At 51.6% G+C, this 23,715-nt stretch overlaps 4 protein-coding genes across 4 annotated transcripts; 3 read left to right on the top strand and 1 right to left on the bottom strand.

Annotated features, from left to right (window-relative positions):
* Positions 1-23: 23 nt before the first annotated feature.
* Positions 24-1,666, top strand: COCSUDRAFT_56498 (hypothetical protein; the record flags this gene model as incomplete). The annotated part of the gene is made up of 4 exons (XM_005646553.1): positions 24-66; positions 444-581; positions 936-1,090; positions 1,595-1,666. The coding sequence occupies 4 exons, from the start codon at positions 24-26 to the stop codon at positions 1,664-1,666; spliced, it is 408 nt and encodes a 135-aa protein (XP_005646610.1).
* A 4,549-nt stretch (positions 1,667-6,215) lies between these two features.
* Positions 6,216-15,099, bottom strand: COCSUDRAFT_29959 (BRO1-domain-containing protein; the record flags this gene model as incomplete). The annotated part of the gene is made up of 14 exons (XM_005646552.1): positions 14,666-15,099; positions 14,170-14,410; positions 13,432-13,613; positions 12,714-12,912; positions 12,261-12,370; positions 11,730-11,816; positions 10,918-11,116; positions 10,353-10,466; positions 9,413-9,562; positions 8,957-9,076; positions 8,329-8,448; positions 7,588-7,689; positions 7,014-7,127; positions 6,216-6,401 (listed from the first exon to the last, which is right to left on the bottom strand). The coding sequence occupies exons 1-14, from the start codon at positions 14,881-14,883 to the stop codon at positions 6,216-6,218; spliced, it is 2,142 nt and encodes a 713-aa protein (XP_005646609.1). The 5' UTR covers positions 14,884-15,099.
* A 126-nt stretch (positions 15,100-15,225) lies between these two features.
* On the top strand, positions 15,226-20,113 carry COCSUDRAFT_66811 (hypothetical protein; the record flags this gene model as incomplete). The annotated part of the gene is made up of 11 exons (XM_005646551.1): positions 15,226-15,333; positions 15,596-15,732; positions 15,844-15,967; positions 16,407-16,567; positions 17,049-17,216; positions 17,554-17,731; positions 18,142-18,260; positions 18,842-18,938; positions 19,359-19,531; positions 19,660-19,738; positions 20,022-20,113. Exons 1-11 carry the CDS (start codon positions 15,273-15,275, stop codon positions 20,111-20,113), a joined length of 1,389 nt encoding a protein of 462 aa, XP_005646608.1. The 5' UTR covers positions 15,226-15,272.
* A 2,607-nt stretch (positions 20,114-22,720) lies between these two features.
* COCSUDRAFT_56495 (hypothetical protein) lies at positions 22,721-23,648 on the top strand (the record flags this gene model as incomplete). Its single annotated transcript, XM_005646550.1, has 2 exons — positions 22,721-22,766; positions 23,467-23,648. 2 exons carry the CDS (start codon positions 22,721-22,723, stop codon positions 23,646-23,648), a joined length of 228 nt encoding a protein of 75 aa, XP_005646607.1.
* Positions 23,649-23,715: the final 67 nt, after the last annotated feature.

Genomic DNA, 23,715 nt, shown 5'->3' with positions numbered 1-23,715 from the left:
AGGACAGCTCCATCAATAGCACAATGGCAGCCGGGGTGGCCAGCTACATACTCGTCTCATTCCAAAGTGAGCCTCTCTTTGGATTGGTGCCCAGGTCTTTGTGTGGACGCATCCTTCTCCCATGTATATCACTAAATTGTCAGCACAAACCACACAGGGGACTGAATTTGCAGAGCTTGCTCCTGCTCAAAACATAGGATTGTTCCTGATCAGTTTTGCAGCAGCTGCTTTGCAGCAATGCACGGGCAGCTGACCTTGGGATTTGCAGGACAGAACAAATGGTACTTTGGATGATTGCCCATGGTTCTCGCCGCATGTTGTGAGCTGCTACTGGCAGACATGCGTGATGGCGGGGAGTGTCTTTGGCAGTACCTTTATTGCACGCTGCACATGCTCAGATCATGCCACATTTTGTAAACATGTGGTGCCAATGTCTGATACAGGTGGCAGGCAAAAAGCGGTGCCTGCAGCGCTGTACTGCAGCCTGGGAGCAGGGGGTCTGCACTGGCTGTCTCAGCGGTACAACTGGGGTGCACTCACAAGGCGGACCCTCGTGCGAATGGACTTATTGGACGACGAAGGTGTGCAGCTGTCACACGGCACCTGAGGGGTTACATGTAGTGCGGAAATACCAATGAGCTCAGCAGGTGTCTGTGGCATTATGTATGAAAAGTGCAACTGGACTTTCCGGACTTTGAAGGCGTCTTGGCACTTCTGGCATCAGAGCGCCAGCAGAACTGGACACTGTGCTCGCAACTGGCTGGATGCAATTTGATAGTGGCACATATGCAACGCTGCATTGGCAGCAAGAGAATGTGAATGCAGATGTGGATTTTTGGGCAGGAACCACCCCCTTCCCAGGTGCACCATTTTCTTGCAGGCGGTCCCAAGATTTGCCACAGTGCCAAGCTGAGTTCAATCTTGTGCATGCGCAGAGGTGAAGAGGGAGTTGGAGCAGCCGAAGCTGCCCTACTCAACAGTCAGAAAGGAGGACCTGGGATGGAGGAGGCATCTGCCCATCAGGAAACTGACAGAGGAGGAATGGGAGCAGTATCAGGCAGTCAGGAAGCAGCGATTCAAGGACAGGCACGTGCGCCTTCCCTGCGATTGAACATCTCTTTTGATTCAGGATCTATGTGCCGGCTTGGGATGATGTCGAAATGGTAGTCAGCTGAGTAGCTGTCCATGCCAGGATTGTTGTAGGTGAATAGGGACAATTGTTAGGCAGCATGCCGTTCAAGCCATCTGATCCCTTGCATCAGAGACAACAGGTGCCCTGGGATTATACTGTGATGTACATTCTCCGGCATCAGCGAATGTCAAGAGTGCTGTTGGGTGGCCTTGAACAGCCCTGGGACTCTTAATGTCCAGATATTCGCAGTAGAATCAATTGTGCCAATATGACAGCAACAGTGTCCATCTGGCACCTCATGACCAGTCCTTTGCATATGTGATTTGCTGTCCTGGCAACGCCTGCATTTGCACTCTGGGTACTCTCATAACATTGCGGACACGCTGATTCAGCAGTGGCAAATTTGTGGAGAATGGTGCTGAGGCTAGGGTACGCTGGTGCTGCAGGGTGCGCGCTGCACAGTCCGGGGGCATCGCAGGCATTTTGGAGGAGCAGCAGCAAGGCCGGTCATTGGATGACACTCAGCAGCGGTAACCATGATGATCAGAGCCGGGCATCTGTTGTCATGTCCTTCCCGCAGCTACAGCTTTAGAAATTTCCAGAGCGGGGTATGAGTGTCCTGTCAGAGTAGCATGGCTAGATCTGCATAGTTTGGAGGAAAGATGCCTTCTCTACATAGCGTGCAAGAGGCTGTTTGTCAGACCTGTTCAGCAGGGATGTGAACCTGAGAGCTTCAAAGGAGCAGCACAGATGCGCAGGGACTGACAGGCTGATACAGGGTCTTACAAGATGCTCAATTCTGCAGAGCTGGCAGTTTGGCAGCAGCTGCTAGGGGCTTGTAGTCACAATGTCTGTTTGGTCAGATTGATATCAGCCGGGCTCGCAGTTGCAGCATATCATCCCGTAAACCGTCAATGCAGCATGATCGCCTGCTTGTGCAACTGACCATAGATATTGCTAGCTGTGTAGGCATCGAGGTGCTCATAGTGAAGGCCTCGGATGAGCTCAGCCTAGGCGCCACTAGAATTACTGATGTGAGATGGGTGCTGAAGCGCATGCACATAGAATGGCGTACACTAGTCTCACCCCTTCCACCGGTGCTTGACTTTTGGTTGGCACATGGCGTGACGTGTTGCTGGTTTTTGAGAATCCATATGATTTGGGATTCTATTCGAGGCCAGGCATTTGCTTCCCTGAAGGCGCCAAGCATTTCCACCACATGCGCGATATTGTCAACCAAGATGTAGATGCAGATTGTTTTTGCAACACGTGTCAGTTCTGTTTGGGGGTTTGCCGAACAGATCCTGATCATTGGTTGCTTTTTGTAACAAGAAAGTCTTCTCAGAAGCTGCTTTGCTGCTCATATCACATCTAGTTTCAAGCCACATCAGTGTATGTCATGCATGTTGAAGTTCTTGCCACGACTTACATTGCGCTGCAATTTGCCAAGTCTCACTATCCTACCCCGCCACAACCTAGGCTGTTTTGTTGGAACCTTCACTGCACCTGCACACATCCTGACAGATGCATCCAAGCAATTTGAATTGTATTCATTGCATTGAGCACTGCTGGCATCACTTCCCAAACCAGCCCCTGTATGTTTTGCAGTTGCTGCTCCTTTTTACTCTCGCTGCTGGGCAGTTGGCATCCGGAGGCATCCACTTCTCTCAGGAAGCATCTGCGCAATTTTGCCGATGAAACCGTACCCTGCAGTCACTGACAGTGCAAGTTCCACTTGCCAAACCGGCTGCTTGGTGGCTGTTAGGGTGCAGGGGCATCCACTTTTGTCACGAAACCATCTGCGCATTTTCTGCCCCTGACATTGCACCCTGCAGTCACTGACGGTGCCCAATCTCTTCTGCCAAACCAGCCGCTGAGAGAGTTGCTGTGTGTGTGTGTGCTGATGCTGCCGCTGCTCCTTTCACCCGGTCTGATGGGCTCTTGGCAACCAGTGCTTCCATTTTGCTAGGATACACCCGCGCCCTTCCCAAAACTCTCACTGCATCGTGCAGTCACCAAACGTCTCACTTGCCAAACCAACCGCTGAGGGGATTGCTGTGTGTGTGCTGCTGCGAGGGCGGCTGCTGCGCGGGTGCAGGCGTTGGGTTCTGCGGCGGCTGACTGGGCTGCTGCTGCTGGTATGGAGCGCCCTGCACGGCAGCCAAAGACTGTGATTTTTTTATTGTTATTTCAGATCTTATATACAAGATATATTTAATGTATATTTAATATATACTATTAATAATTTGTATACTATTTGAAAATAGATCATGAAAAAAAAATAGAAAATACTAGTGTTATAACATTCAGCATGGCACGGTGTTCGTTCAGTAACAAGCAGGTGGCTGGAACTCAATGCAAGGACTTTCCATGCAGGTATCAGACCACCGGAAGAGACAGAGAATGCCTGAGTGCATTTATGCAATTGTCCCTCGCCCTGAACTCAAATGAAAACAGGCACTGCAAATGCAAAGTCCTCTCTGGCGCCCTTTTGGCCGAGCCAGGCTTGTCTTTTGCATATCCCGGCAATGAAATGCTCTAACAGGGTGCCCTGCATAGAGCTCATCCTAGTGCAAAAGGTCAGAGAACTTTCCAATGGCAGGGGTTTCAAATTTCAGCAGCAAAATCCAAATCCTGGAATCTTGCCTGGTAGGGGTTCTGGTAGTACGGCGGCTGCCCTTGCTGCGGGGGGCCCTGGGGTTGATAATTATAAGCGGGCTGTTGCTGCTGCGGTGGGGGGTACTGGCTCTGCGGGGGGTACTGGTTTTGCGGCGGGTGGTGATAGTACTGCATCAGCATAGAATTACATGAGGTCAGCCAACACAAAGCATTTGACAACTATATTGCATGACATCGCTTTGCTTCAAGCCGAACCATCCCACAATGCCTATCAGCAGTGCTGAAGAGCAAGCATTCTGAGCATTGGCAATATCTTGCATGGAATCTTCTGCTGGGCAGATCAATGAGTGTTCAACCCAAGAGATGCTGCAGAGACAAACATGGATTGTATAATGGTTTGTTGCACAATAGGGGGCAACAGGGCTGAGCAAAGGGCCTCTAGCAATCAGTGGTTTTAAGTTCATGACAAAAAGGCAGCAGGGCATGTGACCGCCCCTCTACGTACACATAAGGGAGGTATGACAGCAATGCGTAATCTGCTGACCTGGGGCGGTGGGGGGTACTGGTGGGCCGGTGGGGGGCCCGGGGCGGGCGCAGGGGTGTTGAATGCGGTGGGAGCGCCGCCGCCGAAAGGCTGAGGAGGCGCATGCTGCACGCAGCACATACCCATTTGAAAACTATTCCTTGCACAAGTCTGCAGCATCGCTCAGGTCTCTGACAGCAAAATTGACCTTCACCAGCCCGTGCGCTGAGCTGTCAATCACGCCAAAATGCACACATGATGTCACATGCACTGTCATCATACACTTCACTAGGAGGACATATCGATGTCCCCCCTCGCATGAGCTGATCAGAAGGTTAGCATGCATGACATAAGAGGCCCCCCGCCTGCTGCGACGGGGATTGATTGTGGGGATGATAGTAACCACGTACAAAGCATCGAGATAAAGGCTCAAGTAAGGACCATGCACAGACGGATTTGCACATCAAAGATCAGACCTTGCCAAACTCTTGATCAAGAGACGGGTGCTCCCAGCTTCTGGGCAGCGGGTAGTTGTGGGGTTGGGCAGAGCACGGCTGAAAGTAGAATTTATGTCGGAAGGTGCAAGATGTCTAAGGGCCAACGGCGTTAGGCAATGCAAGCACCACAAGAGGAAGCAAGCACAAGTAAGAGAAAATTACCTGCCTGTATAAGCGGGTGCTTGTGAGAATGATAGCCTCAAGGTTTACAGCATCGAGAAACAAGGCTCAAGAAAGCACGTGCTCTTACGCATGCACAAATCGACATGTTCTTCTTCTCTCAGTGCAGGAAAGAGAGAGAGGAAAAACCGGGCCCCCACCTGCTGGGGCGGCGGGTAGTTGTGGGGCTGGGCAGAGTAGGGCTGCGGCGGCCGGTCCTGAGACTGCAGGTTGAGAGCGTTGAGCGACTGCTGCGCCTTTGCGCGCGCGGCCGCTTCCTCCGCCGCCCTCTGCCGCTGCGACGCCGCGTCGCCTGCCTTGCGCATGTCCTCCAAAATGTCATCCCTGCGGTGAATTTGAAAATCACATTGCATTCAAACTCGAACGCAGCACTGAGATCATTACGTTTTGAAAACCTAACATCATGATAGTTTTGCTTGAAAAAGTCACCCCTTCAGCAAGTGTGTTTGGAATATTCATATTGTATTAAAGCAGATGCAGCTTCGAGCATGTCCTTAAGCACGTCATCCCTGCAGCGTTGGAACAGGTAGTTTTGAGTTTGCGACAGCTTTGCGCGTGCAATCCACCATGTCATTCAAAACGGTCCTTGAAGGCAGCTGATCGATCTAAACCTCGAGCCAGAGATCCAGCGGTGCACAGGCACAGATAGCTGCATGGTGCTAAAGGGGAGCTGGTGAAAGGGCCGCATCACTTTCAATATTCAATCCACTCTCAACTAAGTTGGCTGCGGTTTGGATCGAATGATAGGTTGCACACGGAAAATCACAACGTGAGTTGTATATGGATTGGGTTCTGAGCATGGCTCCAAGAACGCTCAACACCCAAACAAGCCGGAACGCATTCCTCGGCACAGGGACTCAGAAGGGGTCAGTGCCGACAGTACTTGCCAAAAAACAACAGCAAGCCACAGGGAGAGGACCTCAGGCCTGGCACCAGAACAATCAAACGATTATTGCGAAAGTCGCAGGCTTCTCTGTTGACATGCTTTCTGAAGATGTCTTCCCAAATCTCAAAGGGGGTACACGATAGATTATGGGGTGAACCGCTGGAAGGAGCGAGTCAGCGCATAGTCACCGGCCCGATGGGTCTGCGCCTTGTACTCTGTGGAAATACCTCTCTGCTTCCTAGGCCCTTTTGTTTATACATGAAGACCCTAGAGGGGCGCGCACCGCTGGAGGGAGCGAGTCAGCGCGTAGTCACCGGCCCAATGGGTCTGCGCCTTGTACTCTGTGGAAATACCTCACCACTTCCTAGGCCCTTTTGTTTATACATGAAGACCCCAGAGGGGCGCGCACCGCTGGAGGGAGCGAGTCAGCGCGTAGTCACCGGCCTGCTGCGCCAGGACTGCGATGGCCTCCTGCAAGCTCATGTAGAAGCGCAGCCCCTCGCTCATGTTGTCCCGCACCTCCTTGTAGCCGCCCATGCTCCGCCGAACCTCAGCGCTCGCCGTCTGCAGAAAGGCCACACACCATTGTTCAGCAGTGTTTCGGTTAAAGAATTGGCGAATTATGCCTTGGTGGCTATTTTGTCAGCCCCGCAGGGGCGAAAAAGCCACATTTTATGACTAAGTTTGCTTACTAATTGACAACTTTACAAATATATCATTACCTCCCCTAAGGAAATATGGCTGTTTGCGCCACCCAAAATATATATACCGACAGCCATTGCTTTTCAGATAGCCCCGAAATAGCCATATTAAATTCAAACTAGCCCACAATGGCTAGAAATAGCCCCTAATCGAATCACTGTTGTTCAGCCTGTGTGTCGTGCACTTTACTGCATGCTAGACGTTGCTGCTGCCTTGCTGACCTCTCCTGCATGCCTATGTAGCAAGACAGACCTCCTATTTGGCTGTCCGCTTCCCCTCTTCATGCCACCAGCTGAACCAGCACTTGGCGAGAGAGCCACAAGGTGCCTACAGAGAGGGATTGATGACTCACAGGCCTGTGCGCAGCAACTTGTTTGCAGCAGGAAACCTGCACAGTGACCCACAGTACAAACACAACTTGCTCATTGGGCTCGTCAAACATATGCAGCCATGAATCTGCCGGGGAGGCCCCACCTCGCAGGCTGCGCGCCACTCGTTGTAGCCGAATGCCTGCTTGTAGGCAGCGGCCTCTCTGTCGATAACCTCCATTACCGCCGCCTGCTTCGCCAGATTCTCATCCACCTGAGCCTGCGCGCAGAGATGGGCAAGAAGAGGTCATTCTTATAGCGGAAATAAGGCCAAATTGGCATGTAATTATTCCTAGCTCACAATAAACCAAACACCGCTCTCTCGTCTGCTCTGTCACTCAAAAGCGCATGAACCCAGCATGGCAAAGGCGCTGATTTCTGCAGAGAGAAAAGCACCACACTAAAAAGGTCAGACAGTCATGCATGCTGGCTTTATTGTTGCTGGCCTGGAGGAAATTGGGCGCCGCCTGTTCTTTCAATTGCGCTGTATTTGACAGAGTCTCAAGAGGCAAACACACAACGCCAGACAGCTACCCAGCTACCATACAGCTCCACGTGAACCTTCAGATATTCAATTCAAAAACTTCTACAACAAAGAGGTGCGGCAGAGACTGCAGGCATCCATGTGCAGAGCTCAAGTCTAGCCGCATGCTCATGAGCACGGGGAATAATCTGCGTACTTTGAGGGCGTCATATTTCTTGAGCTCCTCGGCGAACAGCTTGTCGTAGGAGCCAGAGACGGCCATGATGCGCGGCAGGATGTTGTCCTTGTTCTTCTCCACCTGCACAGCGCAAATCCAGAGGTAGGTCGATCTCGTCCGGCTGAGCGTGAGACCTCTGTGGGGCGTAACCATGGGAATGGCCTGATTGGGATAAGGGTGATGGATGCATTTAGTGCGCCGCACTCCCCCCCTTTTAGAGGGGGGGATGAAGATGCATTCGAAGAATGCTGGTGGATCCGATGGACAAACAGGCATGGATCAGCACTGCCTGTTGCATGGATAGCATACATATGATGTTGCCAGCAAAGGCAAGTGAAGATAGATTTGGGTGCAGTGGCACAGGCTGCACGCTCCATGCCCAACGGAAAAGTTCTGAAGGCCAAGCATGCACAAGAAACAGAGAACCTACAGAATTGACCGAAATTATTTCATTTTGAGTACTTCTCCCGAGCGCGGCAGAACAGATCGCTCAATGCTCGAGATCAGACCTCAGCAATCCTCCTGCTCTATTGTGCGGGGCAAAGGTTGACTGATCCCTGCTCTATTGTGCGGGGCAAAGATTGACTGATCCAGTGCCAGAAAGGAATTCAAATCAGAAATAATTTATAATATATCTTACCTATATATATATTATGTGCATTGCAGGATATATAACTTATCAGGAATTCATATTTGAGAGAACTGAAGACATATCTTTACCTTGAGGGCTTCTTCGAGCGCGGCGCGTTCTGAGGAGAGGCGGCTGATTGCGTCGAGCGCCTGCCGCAGCTTTGTCACTATCGCCGCGGGCTCCTCTGATCCCGTGCTCACCATGGGGGCCTGCATGCATACATATTTAAACTTGAATCTTGTAAAAAAAAATTAAAAATCTTGAAAAGAAACTTAGAAACCAGAGGCTCTGGCCTTGGCTCTGCGTGCAAATCAGGCCGCAGGCAAATGCAGTCCTGGCGGCTGTTGCTTGCAGCTTACAGGACAGGAAGCTTGCCACCAGGCTGAATTCCCCTGACCAAGCTCTGAGCTACTGCTTTAAGGGTTCCCCAGGCCGACTCGCAGGCTGATTCTGGGGTTTCCTGACATTCCCTGAGACCTGGGGGTACAGGAAAGGGGCTGAAAACCTACAAGAAAATGACGCTTCCTCTATACAAACACTCTTAAAAAACAATCACATCTACATATGGACGAAAAGCCAACCCCATTTCACTAAGATTAAAAACAACAAACAAGAGTTTTGACTCTTGCTGGTACAGTGATCTCCATTATTCCACCCTGTTGTCGCTTGACATTAAGGCAAGGTCTTACTCTACATTACAGAGTATGAGAGCTGCACCTGCAGACGGGGCATGGCAGCGACGGCGTTGTCAAGAGAGAGGGCTGAGAATGTGCTCGCGTTCTGCGCCAGCCGCGCCTCCAGCCGCCCGTCGCTCTCTCCCGCAGCCGCCAGGTTCGCCTTGTAGCCTGCTCAACGCAAAGCAAATATTCACATGGGAACCAAATGCACAGCCATCAGAAAAACCAAAAGCCATCAGGAAAACCAAAAGCCATCACGTTGAACATGACATGGCTGGTATAGCCCATACACCACAAACGCACAGCATTTTCTGAAGGACATGGTACAGAAAGCACAAGACAGATCAGAGCTGCAAGAAGTAGTATAATACAACACCTTCTCCCCACTTCAGTGCAAACATGTAAGTCGTCGTCATTTGGACAGTCCAGGCGCCGCTCTCAAGTATGAACAAAGCGAGTAATATGGGTGCTGCGCTCCAAGCAACGCACCGGCAACTTTTTCGAGGAGAGTGGAGTTGAGCGCGGCGGAGGAGGGTCGGTTCCACGCGGCGCCGTGGCGTTCCCTCAGCACTGCGTCTTCTCGCGCCTCCCTCTGCAGCTCAGCCTCCACCTTGCCCAGCTCCTCAACCGCCACGCGCCGCAGACCCTGCAGCATATTCGAATTTCAAAATCACAATCGAAATCAAGAGGGTCCAACCCCTGTCTCGGCATTGATCCATCTGCGACAATGGTGACCGCGGGTGTCTTCCTGATCGCGCGATGTTCACCAATCTTTTGAGCATGCCCCCCTAGCCCTTGCTGTGGTGGCCTGCCTAGGAGGGATTTGAACTCGAAATCACTTCTGGAAAAGACAAGGAGTTCCTCAGCCTTTACTTCGAGGAATCCACAGCCTCGGCCACGCGTCGCAGGCCCTGTAGCATACTTAAATTCGCCTTTGAACTTGAATCTGACATTTTCATTTGAAGGTTGCGACCCTCAGCATTCCTTTCAGTGAAACTATGTATCGCAATGCGCCGCACGCTTCAAAATTGGTATTAAATCTTTACTTGAGATACACAGGAATTCCTCAGCCTTTCCTTCTGAGGAACAGATCCACGTGTACGTGCCATGCATGCTTGGGAACATGCCGTCAAAATTCCTCCCTGACCCGCCGAGCGTGCGGAATGCAGACAGGCAAGACAAAATAGGTACTTCCTGGCCTGCTACAGATTGAGTTGGGATGAGAACGCTTGTGATCTCACATGCTGCATTTGTATGGACTGCACATCAGCCGGCGCTGTGCAGTATCAACCCCAGACACAAACACGAGACTCTCGTGCCATTTCCTTTAGATTTTGAAACGTTTCCGATAGTCCACACTAATTGCTTTCTTCCGCAAGCTATTGAGGAATACAGTTTTCCAGGCAGGCCCCAAGCAGGAAGCAGCGAAGGCGCACCTGGATCTGGTCCTTCAGGTCGTTGAGGTGGCGCACGCCTCCGCTGTCCTCCAGCTGCTCCAGCTCCGAGCGCAGCCCCTCCGGCAGCACAGCAGCCGTGCCAGCGTCCAGCGCCTGAACATTGCAAAAGCACCAGTCATGCATTCGGTCACTCAATATTCATTGGTCATGTAAAACTCGCCACGCTGTGGGATAGCACACATATCCAGCATTGGTGCCTAAACAGGTGAAGGATCCGAAATGAGCCGCCATGGACCATGACATGCAATCATGGGCATGTTGACGTCGAGAAGGACCGTAAGCGGATTTGCGGCTGCCCTTCCCAGCGTGGCTCATTAACCTGCAAAGGGTCAGGGCCAAGGCTGCGCAGAACTCATGATGAATAGTTCCGGTGCCTCTCCAGACAAAAAATCCTTTTGCATAAGGTGCCAGGCACCACCACGCTAAAAACAAGTCTGCCTTGCATTCAGTGCACTGCATTTCTGCCTTTTGTGGGCCATACGCCCCTCAGGCACCCCAATAACCACGCAAATCCCCCTGCAGGAAAAAGAGCTTCTACACCCACCTGCAGGCAGTCGGGCAGGTCCCGTTCGCGCAGCCGCACGCGCGCGTCGTCGCTTGCGGCCGCCAGCCTGTCGTTCTGATCGCGGATCAGGGCGTCGACCATGTCGGTGTAGCGGCTGAGCGCGCGGGCGGAGCCGTCCGGGATGACCTCGCGGAACATCTGCTCGCCCGACGCGTCCAGCTGCGACGGCAGCGTCGACCTGCGCGCGCATGTTGTCATGTTTCCCCACACTCTAAACCCTATTGACACAGAAATGAGGGAAATATGAAGAGTAAAAACCCTAGCAATTCTCCACAATTTTTGGGATCAGGTTTCAGGGATCCCTAAGAGTGTGGCCTTTGTCAGGAGTCTCCCTTGAAAATCTACTGTTTGAAGGGGCCACATTTAAAAACAGGAGCAACACTTGCTGCAGCATTCAGCTGCAATAGCACTAGCGGCCTGCCCGCATAAACCAAAGAAATCTCGGGCCACATCCTGGAGTACCCTGCATGTCACTGATAGTTGAGCGTCCACACATTTCCTTCCAACACAACACAGGCCACACAGGCAGGAAGGGCAGCGAGCTTAGGGAGTTTAATCGTGAGGGCCCGGACACCCCACGCCTCAAGAGAAGCATGCAAGGGACACATTCACCCTAGGTGATTGTTTTAGTCATCACATCATTCACCATCAGCACAGAACTGGGATCTACCCAAGCAGCCAATGCTCACACCCAGGTTAATTAGAGATGACCACCAAATGCTAAGGCATTCGCTCTGCTTGTGATTGTGCATGCATGCGCCCTTCCAGTACAAATATGGAAAAGAACGCACTTGGCCACGGAGTGCGGCTGCACCGGGGGCAGATCGGCGATGTTCGGCACGCGCATCAGGTACACCGTTGAATTCTCACGCTCCGCCCTGCGCGCATATATTTACAATATATTGACAACGCCTTGAGAAAGATCCAGACAGTGCATTATGGTGCCACGGGCGGATCCCGAAGACCCCCAGTCTACAGCAAAATGATTAAAAAAAGCCATGTAGTGCTCACAGGGCCTTCACAAAGGTCAACAGTCGCCCCCACAGCCTATTCTGACGCCTCTGGAAAAATTCCCCGAGGCCCATCCACACACCTGCTCAAGAAGGATTGGAACAAATTCTATAAACAAGGGATTCAGGTGCGAAAGCATTGCAGCGTACTTTGGTGCCTCTGAGATCTCTCACATATCTCTCACCTGGTTAGCACTTTCTGGTGGCACAACATCAAGAATGTCTGGGCCTATACAGGGGTCAACCTCAAAAAATCACACAACTCCCGGGATACTTAATTCTTGGATTTCCCTTGGGATGAGAGGACCTTGCCTGCGCAGCTGTGTGGCCAGGGACTCCTCCATGTCAGCCAGCTGCTGGTTGAGCTCCTTGCTGGTCTGCTTGATGTCCCTCTTCGCCTCGCCCAGCGCCTTCTGGGCCTCCTGTGGGGGACAGAGCGCATGGCAAGGGGTCAGATACAGCCAGCAACACCACAATGCCATTGTCAGGGTGTCACACAGAGCAGCTTGACCTGGGTCATCGCTCCACACCTTCCTGCAGGACCTCAACATGGCAAGCCCCTGCACATATGCCTGCTGGCCCTTTCGTCTCTTCAGGGCGATGGAGGCAATCAGAAGTTACGCACATAACATTTTCAGTTTGTGCAACCGTGTTTCGCTTTTGTGACAAGCCCACAGCAGCATGTTCAAATAGCCCCACAGAAGCGTGTTGAAATGAATGTCAGCCTGCAAAGGCGGAAGCATGGGAAGCATTACGAGCTCCCACCTTGAGGCGCGTGATCTCCACATTAACATTGTCCTCAGCGCGCTGCTGCTGCGCCGCCTGCATCTGGGATTCAGCGTCGTACAGCGCCGCCTTGACTGCCACGTGCGCAGTCCAGGAACGGTCGAAGTGCTGACTCAGCGGGTAGACCGCCAGCGCCCGCGCCACCTCATCGTAGTACACGCTGACCTGGCGCGTCAGCCTTCGCAGCAGGTGCAACGAGTCAGCTCACCGATCTGGTGAGCAATGTACGGTATATTGACAATGCTGCAGCTCAGCTAACACATCGACAGAGAGATCTTTTCCTGGGTGCGATCTGGGGACTAAGGAAGACATCCAGTACTCCGTCGATGTTTTCCCTGCATTTTGCCGGTCAAGGCTGAGGTGAAAGCACTCAAAGACTTCCTGGATGAAAATTGCTATTCTTGCACCCACGAAGACCCAACGATCTTCCTTTGGGGTACCACACTATCTGCCTGAACTGTGTCCTGCACGACTTGGACTGCAAGCAGGGGTGATATTCAATGGCTGCGAGTACCACTCAGCCTTTGATACTCATGCTGGCAGTGGGCATCTGGTGAACTACTGCCTGCACTCTGCTGCTGAGGCCCCTGCAATCCTATAAAAAGGTTTGGGCAGCACTTTGCGAGAAAGTCGGGCTCGCAGCATCAGCAAGTTCACAACTTCCAAAAGTCCTCAAGAAGAAATATTTGGCAGGCACCTGGCGAGGATGCCGGGGCTCTTGGCGTCGGCGCGGAACTTCTCGTAGGTGACCTCCTGCGCCTGCGCTAGGCACAGCTTCTCCAGCATGTTGGCCGCCTCGGGGCTGACATCCACCGGCCGCGGGGCCTCCACGCGCAGGGACACCACGTCGCGCAGCTCCGCGAAGCTTCCTGCGGCTTCCTGCGATGGGTTCAGTGCTTAGTCATGCACCGCACACATCATCTGATGTACTCGGGGTAACCCTGGCAACGCGACCAAAACCTGTTGTAACAAATAATGGAACACGTGCCCTTCGGCACAGCTCTGCAATGCTGCTAGCGGCTTCCTGCGCGGCGATGATGTGATCACTGAGTCATTCGTGAGATTGACATGTGCTGAACGCTGAATGCATTAGCTTGGCACCACTGTCGCTCAGTATCTTTGGAGGCTTGTGTCTGGAGGTGGAGGGTGGAACACAGCATGGCTACGGGAGAGAGTATTTCCGCTCGTGGATGATCACGGCTGGGCAAATCTTCTGATGGGCATTTCATTGCAAAAAACACCATTCCATGCGCACACAATCTGCAGCCACGCTGTACAGCACCACCTTGCAGAAATGCTGGTACCAAAAAATCACAACCCCGACATATATGGTGTGCTTTGCCAAGATGCTTTAGCAAAGCACCACATACGATGGAAGTGATGTGAGCCTTGGCCATGAGAATTTCATCACTAGGAAAGATACTTAGCAATGCACCTGGAAGAACTTGGCGGCCTCCTTGCGGCCGGTGTCAGTGGAGCGGTCAGCATTGAGCGCCTGCTGGGTGAGCACTGCTGCCAGGTTGAACAGCACAGCGGCCTTTTCGAAGTGGATGCTGCACTGGTCGGTCTTCTTGGTGTGGCGGAAGGCGTCATACCAGACGAAGCTGAGCCGGATATGGCCTGCGTCCCTGCTGATGGGGAATCTCGTCTCCATTAGGCAGAGTGCACGATAGTACCTGAAGCATTTTACCATAAAACCATCAGCCCAGGAATATTGATGTTAGAAAGACAGGTGACCGGAATCCAAGATGACCCCGAATAGTTGCAGTTTCAAGCCTTGTCTTGCCAGTGAGAGGGAGTACTGAAGGATCATCAAGGTAGCGACAAAAGCTAGTAATGGCACGGCCACGGGACGGTCTTGCAGCATCAAGGCAAGAATATTTCTTAACAATGATACAGTGCACGGCAAGGCATGCAGGCAAGGCCCTCACTTGCAAATGGTCTCATGCAGTTGTGGCAGGGATCCAGTCAGCCCGACGATCTCGCTGCGCAGCTGCTGCACTGTGGCAAGGTCGTCCGCTGCATCGTTGGCCTGTTGCTCGGAGTAGGTGGCTGCTATGTAGTTCCAAATGGGAGTCTTCAGATCCAAACCATCTGTCTTTTTGCAGTGGACAGCCAGCAACATCGAGGGTGTCCTGCTCGACGTCATTGCTAGATGTTCGGTCCACGAACTGCTGTATGTTCTTCAATATGTCTTCGAGTCGCGAAAGATCTGCGAAAAGGAGCAATGCTTTTCGACTCTACTTGTCAGTGCAACAGTCCAGTAACCACAGGAGAGTCTGAGCAGAGCAGACTGTCACAGGCAGCAAGAGTGACGAATCATCTCACCAAGCATCGCATTTCTCAATGATCTTGCTATCCTCACATGCTACAAGGTCTGGACTTGGGAAGCGATCAGAAAGTGGAAGGTAGGGTGTAATCATCAGTCAGAGTTGCCTGAATGTGACTCATCACTGGGCCTCATGGCCAAATGAGCTTGCTTTGGGGTATAGAGATTCGCTTCGCACCATCTCAAGAGCTGTATGGGGTTAGTGCTTGATGTGGCAGTCTTCTTGCGATCCGATGGGCGGAAGGATGGGCCAAAATTCAGCTGTACTTGGTATGCATCGCCTCCTAGTGGCCTGATCGTCGGATAGATATTCCATTCTTGATTAAAAGCATGATTCAAGATCTCGAAATATCTCAATTACATTGCCATTTCCCTTCCTATTGCCACTGTTTGCCTCCCGACAGTAGCTTTCCCAGTACTGGCTAGCAACGCACAGGGAGCTGTGGCGTTCATCGGAATTAATTGAGTTAAAACGAACATCACAAACTTACATACGCATCTTATCATTGATTGCTCCGGTATGTGTATCCAGGTAGGAGATTCATCCCTGCCTTTCAGACTCCTAAGCTATGGGGTTCTGGGATGTCTAGACGAGCACCAGCCATCCGAGTCCTCGCCAGCAAGAAGAGCGAAGTAGCCCAGGAGGCTCTGATAACCGCACCAATCCAGGTAGAACCAGTAACATGCCAGTGTCAGGAGCAATGTCCACCACATCCATGTAAGGCAAGGACTTGATATGATGCACCGCAGAAGCATGACATGCGCGGTGCTTCTCACCAGGTTCAGGGACAGGAGCAGCTGACACCTGTGGAGAAACTGCAGATGGCTCCATTCTGGTCCACATTCTGTGGAACATCCAACGGCGCCTGGCAGGGGGTGCAAGCCGCCTTCTCTCCCCTCACAGGTGCCAATTTCAGACTATTTTCAACTATCATTACACGATGGTCCTGCCAGAGGCAAGGCGCGTCTGCAGACAAAGGCTGCAGGTAAAGGCTGCCACATGGCCCACCCTAGGATGAACTCGCTAGATCCGATTTGAGGCCCAATCAACCGTGGGCAGGTGCTCAGCATCTATACGGCCCCGTCAGCCGGAGATCTTGTCTCGCATGCAAGAAAACGGAGCACGAGCATGCAAAGCTGCCCTTTGACCTTTACCAATGTGGGTGGCATGCATGCTTTGCATGTTGCTCATGTCTATCCTGTGCCTGTCAGCCATTGTCAGGTTGTGGTCTCATGTGTGGTGAACAGTCAGGTAGGAAGGAGTCATCCTAGGACACTTGAGGGCAAAAAATACGAATTGGTGGGAAAATGTCCCGCATGCAGAGTGTGTCTGCCTTCTGCAGGTGAGGCCGAGCCTGTGGGCTTGGATAACAAGGGGGAGCCGGTCTTGGACGTTCGCACGAGCACCCTTGAATCCAGGGAATTGGAAGAAGACGATGACAGGGTTGTCAGGCGAAGCCTGCGCGCAGCTTCTGCGCAGGCGCTGAGAGACATCGCTGCGAAGGTGGGTTGCATTCTTGTCAGCAATGACTCCCAATTATTGCCAGGCTAAGTTGAGACTTGCGTGCATGCTAGGCTGCAGGAACAAAGGAGATTGCATTATTTAGGATATGGTGTATTCGGCTAAGGTCAATTCTGCAGTAGATGCTGAATGGTCCCCATTCCACACCGCCCTTGATGTTGCACAACGCCAACGCAATTGGATGGGCAGACCATTTAAATAGCCCATCAAACTGACAAATAGAGTCCCATCTGTGAGTTCTAATTGTCATGTTTTAGTTATCAAGCCCCGGCTGGCCGGGGGCAGTACCGTGCCCACGGTTGGTTGGGTCTTGCTTGGGTGTGGCAAGTTAAACAAGGGGTAGAAGTGTGGCAAGTTTAACTGCAGCTTGTCTGCAGAATGTAACCTGCCTTTTGGCGGGAAAAGCATGTAATAATAATACTAATGATGATTGTAATGATGATTGCCATTTTTGGGTTCCCAGGACGAGTGGGAGGAGGAGATCATCTCCAGTGAGGAGGATGGCCTGGTGTTCTTTGACGGGGGGACCTACTCTAGGGGACCCTCCAGCCTGCTAGCTGAGGAGGTGTTTGAGGGGGGGGACCTGCTGCAAGCAGACAAGGAGAGGCTGGAGCGACGGCTCTCCTTGGAGGTGACTCACTCGCATCATCTAAATTCAAGCATCACATAATGGGCAAAGAGTTCTTGGTAAAGATGTAGACAGCTTCAAGGCGAGCATCTGGAGTTGAGCCGTTGCAATGACAGTATTGCTTCGTGGTGGCATGTTTTCTCATCCATGGACACAGCTGACCTGTTTCAAGCTGCGTTTTGAACCAGGCAATGGTTCTTATTGAACTTGTATTAAGGGATGCCATGTCAGCTAGGCCATCTGGGCTGTAGTGTAATGTTGCAAATTGAGGGCGGCCAGCTTCTTGAAAGTCGGTAAATACAAGGATCACTGTAAAAAAAATCACTCATGATTGCTGCAGGCGAGCACGTTGGAGGGGTCTGTCAAGGATGACACGGCCGAGGATGAGGTCATCAGGGCGGAGGCTGACGTGGGCGATGACTCAGCGGGGGTCAGGCGCGTGTGGCTGCTGGAGCAGTGCCTGGCCTGGGGCGGGGAACACCGCCTGAGACTGCGCCTCACCCTCGCAGCCTTCCCAGGTTTGCTGCTGTTTCCTGCAGCTCCTTTGATTCAAATTAGCTCACACCACTAGATAATGATAGCCTTGGTTCCTGAGCGCACTCCGGCTTATGTGTCTGGCAGTGTCTTTGTCTTCATGTGATCTGCCCAGTGTTCACAGCCCTTCTGGATTCAATCATCCCTTCCTTTGCATTCTACGTGCACCAGAGTGTCCAATTCCACAACATAAGACAGCGTGTCGGACATCTCAAGACGAATTCTATGAACAGAGTACTCAGCGTGCATGACCTGGCGCAAATATTATATACACATTGTTGCTCACCCTTGCCACCCAAATTAATGCGGCTTGATCGCCTGTCACCTAGGCATCCAAATTGGTGATTTTATGAGGGAATTCATGGTCTCGACAAGGGTACATGTGGAATGGCAGGGGAGAAGGAGTTGGAGGTTGAGGTCTTGCGCATAGCGGTGCTGAGGGAGGCGTGGCAGTGCCTGGCGGAGGATGACTCACCCGCCTGCGTGGCAGACCCCTCCCAGGTTCTCCCAGAGGTGCGCCTGAACAGGCAACTGGTTTAGTCATGCAAGTGACATGCACTGCTCAAAGTACAAATTGGTGCTCCTGTGCCGTGTTTGTATTGTTAGTGCATTCTATTACACCTGCAAGGCAGCCCTTCCATTTTCATTGGCCCTCGTGCTGTCTTGATGTTTGCATTCTCTCTTGGCTTACAATGCTCTTCTGCTCTGCCGATCTCAGAGTTGCCTGGGCTGCACCCGCTCAGCATGTACTGGGAACTCCTCAAGACTCTTGTGTTAAATGCTTAAATGACTTTTGTCTAAGAAATGAGATGACAGACTGAACACAGCTTGTACACAAAACAGCCCACAGGGATGAACCACCACCAGTTTCTGCATCCCTCGCAATTGCGCGCATATAGCAAATGGCTTTCTTGAGCGACTTGCGCGCTCACAGTTACGCAACAATGCATTTGCTGCTGGGCCGGAGGTGTGTTGCATTTTGCACGCATTGCAATTTCCAGGCGAGGCAGTCCTTTTCCCATTCTTTGGGTGCTTGATCTCCGTTTACGTGTGCATTCCTGTTTTCCCTAATCAGGAAGGAATTTCGGTCACAGGTGTCCACGGGCGCTCGCAGCCAGCCGCAGGACCTCAAGGGAAGCTGGAAGGTCTTTGATGTCAGCGCCTCTCCGGTGCCAGACGACGCCTCGCCAGGTGCGCTGCCTGATGCTTGCTTTTAAATTGATAGCACACTCTTACAAATGGATTCACAACCTCCTTGAGCATTTGAGGCCAGAACAAGCCAGCTGCAGCCGCATGAATGTGTCACCTGTTCTGCAAAGAGTTATTCGTCCGGAATAATTCTTTGCAGAACAATTATTCCGGACGACTTAGAAGGGCAATGGACAATCAGAGAGATGCGATGGAGGAGGTAGCAAAGTAGACACTGCCCCAATTAGTCGCATCCCAGAACTGCCCAATTGAGAGCTTGCATGCACACAAGGGAATCTCACCGGTGCTTCACATACCGAGCTTGTTTGCCAACACTACTTGCCTCCTGACAGGAACTCCGTTTGGTGATAATTACATACTGCGTGCACCTAATTGTAATATGACATAATGTTGCATGCGCAGATGAGGAGCCCGGCACGGTGCTGGTGTATTTCAGCAGTGAGACGGCGCAGGAGTGGGGGCCCGGGCGGGGGGACCCGGGGGACTGCGGTGGCGCCTTCTGGCTGCCGGGCAATGCTCTTCTCGAGCTGCGCATGGTGCCCCCCGTCAGCCGGGGACGCGCAGCTGACGCGCAGGTGGGACTGACATTCTCAGGCACAGATGGACGAAATTGGGAGAAAGCAAGATCCTGCCTATCTTACTGTATATTGCAACATTGACTGTACAGTTGCATGGGCTGTATTAGTGTTGTCCTGTTGCGCAGGAGGGAATGGAAACTGAGGGGCAGGGCCGAGGCCTGTGTGTATCCTTCCACTGGCTAGTCAACGAACGCACCCTTATAGGTGAGCCCGTTGCCACAGCCTACACCAGCCTAGAAATATCCCCACGCAGAGTTTATCATCAAGCTCAGCAGTTCTCTCAAGTGATAGAGAGAGCTTTTAATTGCCCTTGCGTGCGTTACAGTGTAAATTTGATGAATGAAAATTTCAGTGATAGCTACCTCTGGTCATGGAGGCAATTCAAATTTAGAAACAGTAGAGGACCGGCGTCATCAGCTTAGTAACCATTGCTGATCTAGTACTGATCCACGACATGGAAGTTTTACAGACACTTGTGCGCAAACAGGCTTGCAACGGGAGTACAGCGCAGACGGATTACTGATGGAGGTACGCAGCCGGACGGCCGTCAAGGGAGGCTGGGTCGGCGGCCGCATGTGAGCTAATTCTGTACAGTAGATTCAAATTCAAACGTGGATATTGGAGACATGTGCAATATGATTGGGCAGCATGTGCATTGCTTGGTACACACTGCAAATAGTCAATGGATAGTCCGGACTTTGGAACTGTACATTGGGTGACTGCACAGCAGCACACCTGAATGCACTGCAATTTCCTTAAATTTTTGTGTTGGCTGGCCGATTTTAATGAAAGGATATTTGTGACCATCGGAGAGTGGATTTTTGACTCATGCGAGACTTGTTTTCAATGTCAGCCGCTTCATTTGAAACTCTTCTGTCTTCTCCTTCTCCAGTCCTCAGGCACCTCAAATGTGCCCTGCCAAAGGCCCCTCTTCCCCAGCCGAGCACCTCTCTCCAGCTGTGCCAGCTCAGCTAGATGCTTGCCAGCATACTGCCTGCATAATGCCATGAGGTCATGAGACACTGATTGTCTTAATCTGCAAGATCTTTTGGAGCGTGCAACCTCCTCCGCTCCCAGCTATATCCTGTTCACATTACCCCGCGCAGCGCAAATAACTCACCGCTTAGCAGAGACCATGCCAGACAGATTGGGAAGTAGTGGGCGGTCATGTATCTCTGCCTCACCAGACACCAATTTCACCAGACACCAATTTCAAGAAATGTCCTGCTGCCAAAGGAGTACAGCTCCAAGTTGTCAAGATATACAGCACATTGTGTGCGGCGTTACATGTCCTGCTTTTTATGGAGCATGCGACAGTCCACTGAATCTGTGTGGAGTGCCATCCAAATGTGCCAAATTGGCAGTAATCATTTCAAGTCAATTAATTTGGTTCCCAAGGGGCAGGAAACTACCTGTACACCACCGCATGCCCACCAGCCACCAGTGCAGCTGACAGGTCATCGCTGCGCCAGGTCGGCCACCCGCGGATGCTGCATCGCGCAACAACCCTCCCATATCGGTCACGTGCCCCCTGCTGCTCGCACGTGACCCTTGAAAAGCTCACCAGCCGTGACAGCGCCCGACTTGCCTCCTCGCCTGACACAAGACACAGAAACGTGCATGACCTGCGCATGGGCTTGTGCAAGCATCCTCTATGCATGCAACTGGGTGTAGGGCTCCTCTGAGTGGTGAAAGTTCAGCAGCATGAGAAAGCTTTGGCCACTGGGTCAGATTGCAAGTATAAGGTGCTTAGCCCAATTTATCATCCTCTGCTGGAATGCGTTTAGTGATGCCAGAACTATGACAGAAAATGAACTTTAATTGCTTGCACATTCCCGTAAGGCTGCATGCATTGCGTGCCATTGAGAAGAATACACTTATATCTTGATCACAGATAACTGGTGGATCAGGGAGACGGACCGCAGAGGTAGAGCCTGCCAGATGACCGTCTGCAGCTTTGATCCCTCTCAGGGGCATCGATGCCAGCTAGTCGCACAACATGTTCACCAACCTGCAAAGACATGCCCTGACTTAATCCGAGTTGCAGAATTCCATTTGTTCCATTTAAAAGCTTTTTGCAAACACCTGGTTGAAATTGTCTGAAAAGAAGTGTTCAGCCAGGTGAGAAAGGTCACACTGACCATCAGTGTGTCGCCATCTGTGACCTTGGCATAGCCAATCAGCGTTAGCTTGGGTCTTGGCTGGAGAGACAAACTCACATCGTACAGTAGGATGCTGAAGGGTAATAAAAAGAGGAAAACCTTCAGGAGAAGCACTAGTGTCTTCGTGTGGGTTCTGTGCTTCTTGACTGCGAGCAGCATGGTCGATATTACAGGAGGGACTCAGAAACTCAAGCTAGTATACTGTGCGAAATAAAAGGAAGCGAATCACCCACAAGCTCACCTTCACGCCTTTTGAACAACAGATTTCTAGTCATAGGATGGATGAGCAGCTTATTAGCGCATTGTTATCCCTTTCGATGCCCTAACAATGTAAAATCAGGACAGATATGGTCATAGTGATCTTATAACGAAAAAATGGTTTGGATTTCAGCGCTGGTCCAGAATTATCAAGCCATTTGCTCTACATTGGACTTCCATCCGAGTCGCTATTGAGAATGCACATACCAAGATACCAATGCGAAATCACAGCAGTCACTCAAGGAACCACATACAAGGATTCTAGTGCGTTGAGAGTGGACACTCTGAAGAAAAATGGGAGAAAGAGAAGTTCCGAAAGCTTATGTTATTTCAACCCTGCCGGAACGCACACCTTGCATGTTAATCTCCCCAAAATAATAGCTTGCAGCACGGCATACAACTGTGAAGTGTTTTTGTTGAGATAATTGGCAGCAAATCGTGCAGCATTTGACTGGCAAGTACTCTTCAAATACCAGAGCTTTTTCCAGATCATCGTATGCGTTGGAGCCTCTGCACTGCCACATTCCAACTGGGATTGTCACAACAGAACACAGAAGACAAAAGCAGGAGACAATCGTGACATTCTCGTTCCGTGACATCTACAGGTCGGCTTGCCGCACCTTGTCTCCCAATAAAGTTAGTCCACTACTTGCACACATAGCACCTCCTAGCTCTTCATTGACTAGCTCTTCATTGGCAATGCTTGAAGGAGGATGTCAAGCGCAAAATTTTGATAAGAAACTGCATGCTGGTGCAGGCAGGGGCAATGAGTGCACCCAAGATCCTGCAACCACTGGCGACTGTACACGCAGGTGTGAAATACAACTGGAGTACAACCGCATGGTCAGATCTTCCTTGTTAGAAGTCTTTTCTGTGCCCAGCACAATCAGGTCAGTGAGGCTCATTTGGCTCTGCCTAGAGCAGAACCCGGACATGCAAACCTTTTGTTCATAGCCCCTGCTGACGGGGGCGGTGCAAATACTGAGCACCGTGCCCACGGTTGACTGGGTCTTGCGTGGATCTGGCGAGTCCATCAAGGGAGTATGTGTGGCAGCCATTGCCTGCAGCTTGCCTGCAGACGCACCTTGCCTCGAGGCAGGAAACTAGAGATGGACCTTATACCATACACATCTGAATCTCTCACCTTTGATCAGATTGTGGATCTGTTACTGCTCCGAGCTCCAGAGGCTGAATTCCACTTGCTCGATTTGTATTTGGGCAGGCCATATCCTGGCGTCCCCACTTTCGTCGGTGTCACATGGTACTGGGCGGACTCATCGTAACAAATGGAGTGGTCCGCACATAGGCACATGCTTGAAGATTTCCAAGTCTGCAATTTCATCTGTATGTGGATCTGCTGTTGTTTCAAGCTCTCCAGCTCCTGTTTGCAGCTTGATCCACTTCTGGGCAGGCCACAACAAGTGTGGACAGGTTTCCTCTGGCGCTCCTCTAGATTGGGCGGACTGATGATAAGAAGTCATCAAGCTTTAAGTGCTTTGTTATATGTAGCAGGCCAGAACGGTGCCAGCTCAGGCGCATGTGTCCTGGAGCTGGCTGCCACATCAGCGCGCGACTGCGTGGCAGCTGCCCTGTCAGACGGCCGCTGCCAGCTGTACGCGGTGTCGGGGGCGACGATGGATTTTGCGGGGGAATGCGTCGGCCACAAGGGAGCCATAACAGGCAACCCTTACTGACTGGGATTGTTGGATTCTTTATTTGTCTGCACACTCATCAATTCATGCGCGCAGCTAATGCTTGATC

The sequence above is a fragment of the Coccomyxa subellipsoidea genome (genome assembly GCF_000258705.1).
Source record: "Coccomyxa subellipsoidea C-169, whole genome shotgun sequence".
NCBI lineage: Eukaryota > Viridiplantae > Chlorophyta > Trebouxiophyceae > Coccomyxaceae > Coccomyxa > Coccomyxa subellipsoidea.
Note: the sequence above shows the minus strand (reverse complement) of the source record. Positions and strands in the feature narration are given on the sequence as shown.